Below are 14,247 nucleotides of genomic sequence, written 5' to 3' on the forward strand. Positions count from 1 at the left end.
TTAAATTTAAGTCAAAGCTTTAAATTTAATTCTGGTTTTTGAGCTGCGGTGTTATATTTGAACAATGTTTGACAGTACCTTGTTGACCAAGGCTGAGATTTTTGCAAGTAGTGTTATCTCAGGTTTACCATTCATAATACACTTAGTTAAAAAAAAAGATAAAATTAAAGAAGTATAACTTTCACAGACCATAATGTTATAAACAGACTTTTAAATGAATTAGTGATTTATGGGTTAATATTTGAATTTTTAACTTCAGTGCTACACTTTTAATATATTTCAGGCTTTCCTGATCCAAAGCTTACTTTATATTCTGAAGGCATGCAATTGTTTGCTGTAATCTCAAGAGAAGATAAGCATGACATCTGGTTCACACCTGTGGTTTTAGGGATAAGAGCATAGCTGCTTTATGTATTATTCAGGGCACTCTGTTGAAACTGCAAGGAATTTGACTCTTTGAGGCCCTTTGTCCCTCGCTTTTTATACTTGCCTAAAGTAAACATGAAATATAGGAGCCTTCTCACAGTGGGTATTGAATAGAGTATTTATTCCAACCTATGCCTGCTGCCAGAAGGGAAATTAGTTATGCAGGTTAATTATCAGATTTATGATATAGACTTTACATGTGCAGCTCCTGTATTTCAGAGGTAACATTGAGGCATTTCCCACTGCAACAGAGCAACACCAGAAGTTAATGCGCTGGATACACCTGTACAGGTGTGTGCCCTCCCTGCCCACCTCGGCCCCACCAGTGGGGGGAATGATCTGTGCTTTGTGTTAGGGGAAAGGTGCACCATTTTGCATTTCTAGGTTCTGTGCATGGTTGCAGGCACGAACAAACCATCTGGGCTGGTGGAGACAGAAACAGTGTGAGCAAGAATGGATTTAGTTGGGCACTTCTAGAGCCGAAAGCATCCCAAAGATGGAGAAAAGCCAACAGTTCTAATACTGAAAACCAGAACTTGTCCATTACCCATGTGAACTGTTCCAATAGTTATATATAATAATATATTCCTGTAATTTAAGATGTGCTTTCTGGGGATGTGTGAACGAAGATGGAAGTGTGACTCAACTTTGGACTCCTGTTTATCATGAAAAGGAAGAGGAGAGGAAAGGAATGAAGATGACACAGAACCTGAGCGAGCAGGGGCACAGCTGCACACCTCCCATGAGGAATATAGTGAAGACTGTAGCAGGCAAAGCCTGTGAAATTTGAATTCAAATACCAATTGTGTAGCACTGCTGTGTTCATTAGGAGTCTGAAAAGTTTGAAGTGCTTTTCTTTCAAGCTCAATGGGCCTTAAAAAATGTGAAGAGTTAAAGCACAGAGATTGTTTTATTTATATTACATAAGGTGATGCCAGGGGAGCGGCAGGTTCAGAGGTGCCAGGGGAGTCTCAAGCTGGCATCTGCAGGCAGGTACCAGTGTGTGAGCGTGGGAGAGGATGAGAGTTAGATTTGTGTTTCTGCTTCATGGGCATGGAAGAATAACTTTGACATTTAGCAAAGAATGTGTTCGCAAATGGGTTTGCAGATGTGGCAGTGGACAAGGCTTTAAGTTAAAAAGGTTATGCAATTTGTAGAGCTTTAGCCTTTCTGTCAATTCTGCTGCTTGCTTGGATATTTTGCTTCTTGCTTTGTTGAAGTCTTCTTATTTTTGGTTTGCTGCCCTCAGTATGGAATCGTGTCCTTAATGAGCTGAGGCCGATAGGATGGTGCGCGTGCCTGTGCACAGGGTCACCAAGTCAGAAAGTTTTCCTAGTTTCTTGACACTGCAGTTCAGATGGGTGCAGACTTCACTTTTGACTCAGGTGAAATAAAAGGGTCAGAAGAGCTACACTGCACACCGAAAAACTTGGGGCTGCACATACAGAAATCTTACATGCAGAGCATTCCAAGAGACATTCAGGCAGTTAGGTAGGCAGCCCATGGGGGGTGGAATTCCAATTTGAGACCTAACTTCTGGGAAGGCTGTAATGTATTCGCTCCTTGCATGCTATGCCTATTTGAGAGACCTGAAGTAAGGCAGCCTAACTGAGGAATTGCATCGGAAACGATCCCTGTGATGTCAAAATTGTGAGTGCGTTGGCTGGGGGTGCCCCAGCAGCAGGGCTGCTCCACCTTCCTCCAGGAATCTGCAAGTCTACTCCGAGACCTCTTGTGCTGAGCACCCTGCTTGCTCTGTCAGATGAAAGCTGTATTGTGGATTATTATTATCTGCCTTAAATAGTCACTTATTCCACAAAATACGGGAAAACCCATTTTATTTTTACCCTCTGTAATAAAGCACTGCAAGTTAAGCTCTTGTTGTGGGCAAGTGGTTGCCCATACAGTTTGCAGCTCATAAACAAAAATAACTCTGCAAGTGCACAGCCCGGAGGACTTCACATCCCCTTCGAGATAGGAATGGCCTTTCGCCCAGCAAAATGCTTTCGAAAATGTGCCCCATCTGCTGCGTGGCTTTGAATCCAGAGATGCAACAAAACTATAAATATCTCAAAATTTGTTCTGAGGCATTTTGAAGATCATCAAACCTCGTGGAAGAGCTCTCCTTCTCCTGTTTAAATAAAAAATAAGAAGGAAAACAAAACTGAAAACTGAGACCAGATAAACCACACAGAACGTTCTGAATTCCACAGTACAAGAAGAATAATCTGCACGAAGATGTGAGCTCTCAGAGGAATGAATACTTGTGCTACTGCATCTTTAAAGTGAATGCTATATGAAATTGTGTTAATCACACATGCTAGGAAGAGTGTGCTTTTGTGGGGTTTATTTTTAAAGTGCAGCTCCTTCCTTTTCCCCAAAGAGCACCAGAGTGTTTCTGCGAGAAAATCCCAGCAGCTCTGTCCATTCAGGCAATGCTTATTTATGTTTAAGAAAGTAAATGGATTCCTTGAAGAAAAGCTAAAGTATGGACAATCTGAGTATTTTGGAGCCTGAAACTATTTCTTCAGTAGTTTTCTTTGTAGGAAGACCATGGGAAATGGATGAAGAGCTCTGTACCAGTCACTGCTGGGCAGAGTTCAGGCAGCCCATCCTGCTTGTTTTCAGTTGCTGTGGCATTTGGTGTGTAGCCACTTCCTAAATTGCCTGTTTCAGCTTTTCACTCCTGCCAGCAGCCCAGTACTGCTTCTAATTTTTCCACTTGGACAGCTTTAGGAAGTGACATTGTTTCTCCATGAAAGGAGAGTCTCGCTATTGCATTCCCGCACACACATGCTCACCATCCTGGTTGAAATATGCCATATTCGTGTTGGGGCTGGACAAAAGCAACTGTGGGTGAGACTCAGAAATAATAAATAAACCCACAAGTCTCCAGCAGAGTTAGGATATGGCTCTGAATTTAAAGACCAGTTCAAGACCCCAGCTGATCTCCTGGAGCCTGGGGAGAGGCCCTCAGGGTATGCAATATCAAGCAAACAAACAACAGCCCTGGTTTTCTTTCTCCAGTGCCAGTCCAGAGTGGAGGGTGATCTCGTGTTTTTCACTTGCCTGTTATCTTCCTATTTATTTCCAACTTTTTATCTTTTAGTTGATAAAATACCATTTAAAAGAGGGTTGGGGCAATGACCACAGTTTACACATGAGGAAACGAGGCCTAGAAATGAGCAGTGATTTATCCAAGATAGCAGGGACTTTGGTAGTGTAGTAAAATGAGCCTGAACAATCCAAGGACTGGTTGGTTACTGCTCCTTCCCAAGGTATGCAAAGATCTGGTTAGTTAGTAGTAGTAATACTTCTGCCCAAAGATCAGAATATTGAGCTGTTTGTCTCCCATTTGGTTTTATGAGCTGCTTAAACTTTTCAAGAGGTAAGCAGCTTTCCATTTTGAAGGGTTTTCTCAAGCCGTAGTGATGTAAATCACAGTGAAGGTCATCTGGGATTCACTTGGTTCCAGACCTTTGAACTTTAATCAAAATACCACACGTCGAGACCGCACTAGGAGGTGTAAGAATGAGCAGCACTGTGTGGCATAATCTTTTATCCCTTTTTTTGTGTACATGTTTACATAATTTTATTGTTTTCCTTCCATCCTTAGGATGTGTAATTGGCATCCTTTTTACAAACTGAGCACTCTGTTGTACCCTCATCCAGAAAAGGAATCCCCTAAATTGCCTGAGTCTAGCAAGGAACAAGGATGTATTTGGATGCACGGGAATACTTGCCAGAGGATGAAGATTTCTGAACGTTTTTAGGACATGAGAAAAGGAAGAAAGGTTCAAAAAGCCTCCTGCTCATTATGCTTCAGTTCCTGTTTACATCTTAGTATTAAAATGTTAGTGTTATAAATTCTTGTGTTTGGAAGGAGGTCAGATATGAAAACGCTTGTTTCAAGGCAGAGGAACAGAAATGAGAGGCGCTGCGTGGTGAGGTAATAACCACATCTCTGTAATTCAGGGGTCCTGTGTGTTGTGAAAGAGACGACTTACTGCTGATTTCTTGTTGGTTTTGAATGATTTATAACATTTTACTTGTGGCAGAGTGTTGCAATCTATGTTGTCATGGAAATTCTATTGAATTTATAGTTCCATTTATCCAAAACGATTTTCCAGACTTCATTTCATGGTGAATCATATGGCTGTTACTCAGAGTACAAAGCAATTGCAAAAAAGTTTCATCTTATGGAAAGCATAAACACTGAAACCGTTATTTTCATATTATGGAAATACAAATGAATGCAACATACATCTTGTTAGCATCAAATATGCCTTCATTGTGTAATGACTCAGTGTATACACATGAGAGTGGATTTTCTTGTTTGGGACAGAAGCGGGCCTGAGGGGTATTTATTTCTGGAAGGAGATATCAGGGAAGTTTCTGGCTTGCCAAGGTAATTCTCTCTTAACATTCAGGGCTTAGCACGCCGGATACTGACTCATATGGCCCCCATCCAGCCATGCATTTAAGCACATGGCAGTCATGCTAGCACTGCTCTGCTCTTCCTATGGGGCTGTTGTGAGTCCTGCCCAGCACTGGGGGCAGGACATGGGGTGACAGCTGACAAGGTCTAGGAAATTCCTCAGCCTCACCTTTATTCATAGCATAGATGCACCCACTGTGTTGTTTGTAGACAATAGTGAAGCAATAATTAATGCTTAATGTTAAAAGAAAAAGACTAAATGCAGATTTATCATGCTTCTAAGGCATGTGAGCATGTAAATCGAGTTGAATTGTTATTTCGCTCATATGATCTTTGCTCTTCCTGTTGTTTCAACTCCCTTCGTTTGTTCAGCCCAGCATTGTCTTCATTATCAAGTCATAATTATTTTAGGGCAAAGACCTCGTCTGACTCTTTGTTTTGCAATTTACCTAGCACCCTTGTAGACTCTGTAAAATACTAAGTTATGACATTCAAAATACATCTCTGTACCTGCCTAACTGTAGTTAAAAATTCACTGATGAATAATAGACTAGGCAGGAAAAACATGCCATTATCTGCTCCTGTTCAACTTTATCTTTTAGAAAGAACGCAGCATACTCTATTTTATTACATCAAGCTCTAGTAGGAGAAATGGAAAAACATCACGATTCGCTTTCCTTTCTCCCCTCTGCCTTTTCTAAGCAGATTTAGAATATGTTATAAATGATAAGTTGGGGTTTTTTGTTGCCTTTTTTATTTTTGAAGATAATATAATGAGAAGCCAAACATCAGACTTCATTGCTCTGGCGTACATCTCATATTCCAGTAGACACACGGACTGCAGGACAGTTACCCGGAATGTTCAGTGCTGCGGTGAAGATTACGTTATGTCTGTAGGAAGTTTTTATTCCAGTCAAATGGATCGCATCGTCTAGTTCACTGTGCACGTATCTGAAGCAGACAGAAGTTACATGCGGGCTTTCAGTTAAGAAAATTCATGTATGATTCATGATGTCAGCAAAGATTTTGGTGGGCTTTTTCGTGAGAGGTTTTAAATTCATCTGTGTAAGTGGCCGAGAATAATTTATTCTTACAGTGTAAGGAGTAGAGGTGCTAGGAATTAGTGTACTCATTGAGGAACCCCTCATTCACAGGAAGACTTCAAATTTTTGTTTCACCACTCTGCAAGGATTTGCAGTGTACCTGCTTATGCCTGTGCGCTTTGCTTGTGTGAAAGTACTTTGTCTCTAAACATAATAAATCACATCTCTGTTGCCTCTGCGTCTTGCCGCCTGATTCATCAAGAAATTGGCTGGCCTATAAAACCTTTTTCTTTTTTTCTTCTTTTTTCCCCTTTAAATTGCATGGTAGCCCTTGGATTGCTGAGGGAAATGAGCAGAAAGCTAATTCTGATGATCTTTTTCCTTCCACCAGAATTCCTGATCCTATTGAATATTCTGTACTCCACATCTGTGACAGCACAATGAGCCTTTGTTCATTTTTTAATCTGAAGAGAAATCTGCCGTGGGAGGTTGCACAGGGTGATAGCAGCCCAATTTAAAAGTCTCAATTATTTATTTTTAAAATACTTGGCATCTGTCTATGGAAAATTTACTTGCTTGCTTTCCAGTCTCTTAGAATTGCTTTGAACTTGTGCACATCTTCTGGGATCTATCAAATGCTCGTTGTGGCTTTTCTCTCCTAAGTGCTGAATGAGTTCAGCCATGATAGTCTGTATCAGGATATAAACTTTCTGTCTTTGTAATGGGTCAGTAGGAGGCATGATGATTTCTGTCTGGATGCCCATCCTTCTTAGGGAAGGAGCATTCAAGCAGAGTCCAAAACGGTTTATTTGTGGATACATGGTGAGCAGAAGTCGTTCATGTGACGTGTGCTCCATTTTTGTAAGCTAGTAATGGTTCATACAGAGCATTGAGTTATTCAGAGGCAATTGCACTTCAAATCAGAACTGATCTCTGGTGGGCATTGCTTTTCATAATTCGCATGTGCATTTTGTACAGCCAGACCTTGTAAGACCAGAGTGGTAGCAAACCAGGTGTGAGTCAAAATCCCCAGACCACGAAGCGGAGCACAGCCTTTATTGGGAAATGACAGATTTCTGTGCAGTTTGGAAGAACATGGTTGAAGAAGGGTGTTTGTGCAGGAGTAGGCTGACCTGAGCAGAGGGTGTTGGCACTGTGCAGGGCTGCATGTGGGTAATAGGAGCATAGAGACAGTGCACTGCAGGCTGGGAAATGATTCAGGTGTTGAATACCTGTGGTGTATTTCTTTGTGGAAGTGTTGTTGCCTGGAAAAATGCCTGCAGTGCTTGGAAACTAACAGCTGGGCATCTTTCTGGATAGAATAGAGCAGAAAACAAGACATGTTTTTGTAGGGTGACTGCAATTATCTCCTGGGTTATGGCAGAGTGAGGGTTTTCTTGCTAATCCTCTGTTTTAAGGCACTTGTGGCATTCTGAAGATTTTCCCCTTCAGTGAAATTTTTTCAGGCTTAATCTTTGCTGTACAGCAAATCTCTCTCAAGTTTGAGTGAAAACAATTCCACTCTTCTAGAGTGTGAAGAGTGTCAAAGCATAAAGTTTTTCCATTAGAAACATGGCCCTCCCCTTGCCTTGGTGAAGCTTTGTAGCTTCAGTCATCATTGGTAGGATTTCAGTATGGAGAGAGTCATGCTGCAAGAAACGCGCCTTTATGTGCCTCGTGCAGGTCTCTTTCAGTTTAGCCTTATCACAGCCCTGAAGTTTTTAGGTTGCTTGGGCTCTTCCTTATTTTTTGCAATAGATCTTCACAAGGTACATGCTTGCTGAATCGCTGCAATTAAGAAAGCCCATGTAAGCCTTTCCTGGCTTTGTTAGCTGTAGTGGGGCTAGATGTGAAAGGCTGATGAATCTAATATATTGTGCCACAGAGAACAGGGCTCTTGTGCCCCCTGGGACCTGTGCCATGGGAGGTGATTTGGAGCATTGACAGTGGAGAAGTGAGGAGCAGAGCATTCTGATTGCAGTTAGTGTCACACTATAGAAACTAGTAAGGCATTGCAGGCTTTCCACGGCTAAGGGATTCAGGGACATTGAAAAATACAGATTTTTTAAATTTTGGAAGCTGTGAAATCATACACAGAAATGTGTGAGGCAATGACTTCCAGTGCTGAAGTCAGGCAGCGACAGGATTCAGGTTGGATGTGTAAGCTTGGATGATTCTGCATTATGCATTTTGAAAAAAAACATATCATAATAAGATCCGAATTTTCATTAGCTCAAATGCTCCTTTGTTGTATTCTGTACTACTGCTTTGAATGTACCAGACAGAGACAGCAGAAGTCATTTATATGCAAAGTACACCATACATTGTATATACTAATTATATAATAAGGAGTTATAATGAAAATTTTCCGGCATGTTTAGGCTACTTAAGTATGCAGTGAAATTAATTTTATGGCTAACTGTCTTATTCCTGATTCGTACTTAAAGAATATTATGCCATCCATGGAAAATGCTAAACGAAGTGTCTACCTATAAATGCATGCAAGATTATAAGTATTGTGTAGAAAAGAACAGAAATGTTAGATATATTTGTGTTTTATTGTAAATTGTGGGAAAACAGACAAGACTGTATTATGGAAGGAGAACTATATGGGATTACATTATTAGAAAGTTGTCATACTAGTAATGCTAAGGTTTCCAGATATGGTTTCTTGAGCAGCTTGAGTTGTGCGCCTTTGAGGATGTAACTTTATCATCTTCTTAACATTGTTTTTGCACTGTATGCGTGTGTAAATTATATAATACCAATTCCTGGGAGATTCTGCTCCTAGAATGTTCCTTCCAGCTGTAGGAATGCGTAAGGAAGCTACTGTATGACAGATGACGATAATTTTTCATACAAGACAGTTCCCCTTGACTTGATGGATGCAGGGAGAGGAACCACGCTCCCTGGAAAAACACCAGGGAGCAGCGGGAAAACGTTTCAGTGTGTTTGGTAATCAAGGCAGAGTATGGTTCTTGATTAGTCTCTGAAATTGCACTGCTGAGACAAGGGATCTGAATTAATCGCTTTTTTACCAAAGCCCTTTGCACTGCTATCCAAAGGAGTATTGTAAAAATTAATTTCCTTAAAATGCCGTGAGCAAAATTGATCCAAAATGACTTTGGCATATGCTGAACTCACTCAGTGATACTTTTCTTCATAAACTCCTATGAGGGCTATATGCTGAGGTATTTTATATAAGGTATACCTAATTCTAGACTTTATTTTAAAAGTGAGTAAAATATAATTTGCACGTGTTTCGTGAGCTTTTGTCTGCACTGACTAAATTGAAGTCTAAGCAGTCCCACCTGAAACAGTTTGTAATTTCTACATCAATGAATGGCAGCACCTCGGCCTGCATTTGTTGGAAGCACGACTTAGAACCTGGAGGCAGCACCGGCTTTGTGAGATATTGCCAGCATCCCAGTGTGTGCTGCGAGTATGCTGGGAATAGGAAGGCCAAAGGAGGGGGAGAAAATTGCTTTCCAATTTTATGAAGCTAGAGTGAGTGCCAGACAATTTTTTTCCTTTTTTTTTTTTTTTTGTGTGTGAGCCGTTTGGAGTGCGGTCTTATTTTATCCTCCTGCTGAAAAAGTACCTCAATCTCTGAGGAGACCCATCTTCATCTTCGCCTTCTCTCTGCATGATGATGTTTTATTAGATCTATAGGTACTTTGCCAATATTATACAGTACAGCCAGTATATAGGGCCAGAAGGCTGTGAATCAGTAAAAATGAGTAGGCCCACACTTGAAAGAGATGAAAGGATATCATCTCATCTGTCCATACACAAGACCTCAGAATATGGGAAAAGTACTTGCATTTGTGAAGAAGGTGGGATTTCTCATGCACTGCCATCTTAGAAGAGCCTCAGCTGATGCCATCAGTGGATTTGTTTGCAGACAGACTTGCAGGAGGGAGCAATGCCAAGCAAAGTGCCAGGAGACATGGGCAGTCCAAGCAGACCTATAAGCTGTTCCTCATCACCCAGTGTCAGTGTGAAAATTGCCTTGAGTAGTGCAATTTAATATTTGTCCAAAATGACATCAGAATATCCATTTTTGTCTCACTTGTTACTTTGGAAGTAGTAGCCATAAAATGAAGTCAGAAAGAATTCTGACCAAAGCTGATAGTCCTGAATATCAGAGGCTCATGAAAATGCATAGCAATTTCAGAGGCACACTTTTATCTTACAAATTGCTTTAGGAGTTAAGGAATATCTCTAAACACTGAAATCGTTTTCAAAAATTCTCTATGGTTTTTGAGATAAATATGTCCAGCACATTTAACAGAGCAGGAGATGAGCCTGCATTGAGAAAAGAAATGAAGAGATCCTGGCAAAAAGAAAAATAACAAGGTTTGCCATCTAAACTGACTGGCCATACTGTTTATCCTTTGGTTTGTTATTAAAATGCATTGCGTTGACTCTGTTCCCTGGTCACTGTCCCAGTAGGGCGGCCATGCTATTAATCAAGATGTTAGTTAAACAATATTGTTCAGCAGAATTCCTTTATCTCTGTTTCATAACACTGTGTTTACGTACGTTGTATATGCACTACCTCACTTGAAAGCTGGATGAATCAACACTGACGTAATCTTGTTGTTGTTTTTAATTCTTACAGATGCAGATTTACTTCTACAATCCCGATGACTTTGACAGTTTTGGAACAGCAGTTCTAGAAAACAGAGTAGTAGGAGCCATGGCCGTGTTTTTTCAAGTAAGTTTAAACAAGGGCTATATCCATAAAGCAAAGCTTTCACCAAGTACTGTTTAATTCATTGAATTGTTTCAGGTTTAATAGATGCATCTGTTTTCTTGTTCCTACCTGTCTAAGTGAAAAATATTTCATATTGTCTATGTGTGATTTAAAATGTAAATAAGCATATTTAGAAATGTAATGAAGAATTTTGCGTCAATTGTTCTGATTTTATAGCTGCTTTACAGATGCAGGTTGAAGAACACATTTATCATGGAAGTTCCTTCACTGCTGAAGCACACTGCTCGGGTCCCCAGAATACTAACAAACTGCCGTGAACCAATTCTGCTTGGAGAAAATTTAAAATTCAAACATAGCTTGGGAGAAAATTAATCAATACATTTCATCAATCTTATCTGCAGCAGCTTCTTCTAAATTGTCATAGTAACAAGTTCTTGAGCAGACCTGGTTTCCAAATGAGTGGATTTATGTATTCGCATTTTTAAAATGCATCCTCAGGAACGTGAATGCTCAGTTTGCTCATTTGTTGGTTCAGAGTACAGCCTGCTGCTCACGATGGAGGGCAGGTCAGGTCACCTGGCATCGCCATTCAGTGTGAAGTTGGGTCAGGTTTGATTGGGAATAGTTTGTCCTTACACTGACTTGAGGGCGAGTTGAATTGAACGAGTTGGAGCAACTCCATACCACCAAGCTTAGGAGAAATTTCTTCTCAGAAGGAGTGCTGAGGTATGGGAACAGGCTGCCTGGGGAGGTGGCAGAGGTGCTCACGAGAAGGGTGGATGTGGCACTGCGTGATATAGTTTAGAGCAGTCACAGGCTTGGGTTGATGGCTGGACTAGATGATTTTGGTGGTCTTTCCAACCTTAATGATTCTATGACAGACTTCCCAAACTAATAAGTAGCTAATGAAGATTTTGAAGTAATTCAAGGTGTTGCTTTTCCAAAGGAGAGAAGATGAGGGAGGAAAGAGCAAGGGAAAATATTGATCTTTTGTGAGGTTTCACACTAGTTTTTACTCTGGAAGAAAATGATCTTACTTTTATGTCTGTGAAGTCAGATTAAAAAGAGCATGCAAGTACCCATATGTAAATACCTCCCTTCTTTATAATGTTAGAGTGACAGGCATGACTATACTGCTTAAATTAAATAAGGTTGTCTTTTTATATGTCACTGCCTTTGATCAAAAGCTTTGATAAGAATAAAAGGGCGAATTCTTGTGTTGCATAAATTGCTGCAACTCTGCTGACATCAGGCTAGTGGAAGTAGGCAGCACGTTAAATTCATCATTGCTGATTTCTGAGTGCTTCTCTGGCATTTCATGTTAGAGTGAAGTTGGTGGAGCTGCGATAATTTACAGTGGCATAGCAGGATGTTTCCCCAGACTTGTTAATAGTGATGTGCTGGGGGAGGAACTGAGCCAATTGAATTTGGCCTGACATGACAACAGTTTGGAAATAGAACAACCAAAGTCACTGTTACATGATTTATGTCGTGATGAAGAACTGCATGTTGCATGTGCACGGTGTCAGAGTGTATGCTCTGTCACGGCGTACAATACACGTTGCAGCATAGTGAGCCTGGAATTTAATTGCCTGAATTTAATTGCAATTTAGTGCCCAAATATGCTTCACATAGGCTATGTGAAACACTGCCCCATGTCACAACATTTCCTAGACTGCGTGTGACATTTCTGCCAAAAAGACTATTTTTCAAGGATCTTAAAAAACATGGGACTGTTTTTCATTCCCCACCTGCAAAGCCAGGTGCTGCGTTACCAAGCGTCCCACTTTGCACGATTTCAAGGAACCATTAAACTCACTAAAAATACCCTACAACAGTCTGTAATTCTGTTAAAAAAAAAAAACTACAAAGAAAACCATCTTTGATTCTAAGAGAGCTCAGTCTCCTTAAGGCCACAACCGAGTGTGTTGGTCCCCTGAGAGAAGCAGAAATCTATACTTGTCATCTATACCTAGTCCTGCAGGCCACAGGACATTGGGCTGTAAAGTTCTGATGATGGTGCAGCTGGGCTCCTCTGCTCCAGGAGCCATGAAGTCTGAAGTCATTACTGATAAAGAGTCTGTTCTCTCCCAGAGTGATGGGAGTAAGGCAATTCCTTGGCAGAGTGACCCAGTGACAGGCTGGTTTGTGGCTGAAAGGAAATGGTTTTCTTCTTATTTTTTTCTTTTTTTTTTTTTTTTTTTTGAGTTCTTTGCCTCTGGGTTGAAGTGATAAATCAGCAATGTGCCATTAAACCTGTGTGTATCAGATGTTCCTTCTGGGTAGTTCTGCTCTGAGACAGAAGGCTGCCAGGGAAGATTTGTAGAGCACAGAGCTCCCATTCTTGAAGGGCATGTGCATATTCTGGCCCATGAGAGGGGTAGGGAGCTCAGTGTGGGAACTGCCCATCATTAGGCCAGAGCTTGTCCCATGGAGGTAGAGATTTTGTGCTTAGGATTATTAACTGATGGTGATAATCATTTGCAGATATGTACAGTGTTAGACTGAGGAGCTGTGTGTTGTATGATGGAGCTGGTGACCCTCAGCTTGGAAAAACTTACAGGAAATTTTGTTCAGAAATCCCTGGTGTTCCTTTAACCTTGCTGCCCACAGCACAGGATAAGAAAGTATTTCAGGCAACTGATTTTAAGACTCTCTTTTAAAAGTGACTCTCAGTGGTTGTTGAAGCAAGTGTTTCTAAGATGTCCATGTCTACATTTTGATAAAGTTTTAACTTTCTGAGTACTAATTTCATAGTCTGCTGTTTTTTGAATCTGTAGCCCCATCTCTAACTCAGTTATTTAGAACACAACATTAAGAAAAACTTGTAGTAATACAAGGCATACTGTTTTGGGGTTTTTTTGTTTTTTTATTATTATTTTTTAACAAATATATTAGAACACTTGAGTTGTGCATGCTTTTCTGTGTAAATATTTTAATGTCAAAATTATTGGCTAGGTTTGCCATTGAGTCAAGTCTTGGATTTTGACTAATGTGTTAATGCTGTGTTGGAATGAATGTGTATTGCACTGACTGAATTCAGGGTCTGGCAGGCGTGTTTTGTTTGACTGACGTTTACAAATGTTCCCTTGAAAATCAGGTTCTCTAGTGAGTGAACATTATACTGAACTGTATAATTATTGGTGAAACATTAAATAATTAAGAACTCTCTTTCCTAGGTTTTAAATAATTTAACTTATACTATATAAGAATTTTCCATTTTGAATTCGCTGTTTCAAGGGCAATTTCCAGGTAAAGAATGTTGGTTCTGAACTTGGATAATTGAAGCTCTTGGAACCATACTGTAATTGTTGCTAATCACATCTGTGCTTTTCTCTTTGCTTTCATTGTAAATTCTGTTGATAAATTCTCTTTTTGTTCCCATGCTGCAGGTCAGTTGACCTGACAAATGAAGAACATTACTAGCTAAAATCAGGAAACAATGCTTGCATTTACAATCTGCTGTAAGTGCACATCTCTGTAGTTAGTTGTGGGTAGACAAGAGGGTGTCCCATGAAATAGCTGTAGGGATTCTGCAGCAGGTGTTTTCAATTTGCAAATGTTTTGCTGGTCTGAAATCTCTAATAGGGCTCTGAAAGCTGATTTTTGCACTGGCATGC

General features: G+C 40.4%; 1 protein-coding gene across 1 annotated transcript in view; it reads left to right on the forward strand.

The window, feature by feature from the left end:
* The window catches only part of PTPRG (protein tyrosine phosphatase receptor type G), a 375,335-nt gene that overhangs the window by 234,148 nt on the left and 126,940 nt on the right, over positions 1-14,247 (forward strand). Inside the window, exon 5 of the mRNA XM_065749431.1 lies at positions 10,532-10,627. Coding sequence (XP_065605503.1) covers positions 10,532-10,627 — 96 coding nt within the window. The remainder of the gene's footprint in view (positions 1-10,531; positions 10,628-14,247) is intronic.

This window comes from Cyrtonyx montezumae, unplaced genomic scaffold, assembly GCF_038088225.1.
Source record: "Cyrtonyx montezumae isolate F1298 unplaced genomic scaffold, pur_monq_1.0 scaffold_6, whole genome shotgun sequence".
Taxonomy (NCBI): domain Eukaryota; kingdom Metazoa; phylum Chordata; class Aves; order Galliformes; family Odontophoridae; genus Cyrtonyx; species Cyrtonyx montezumae.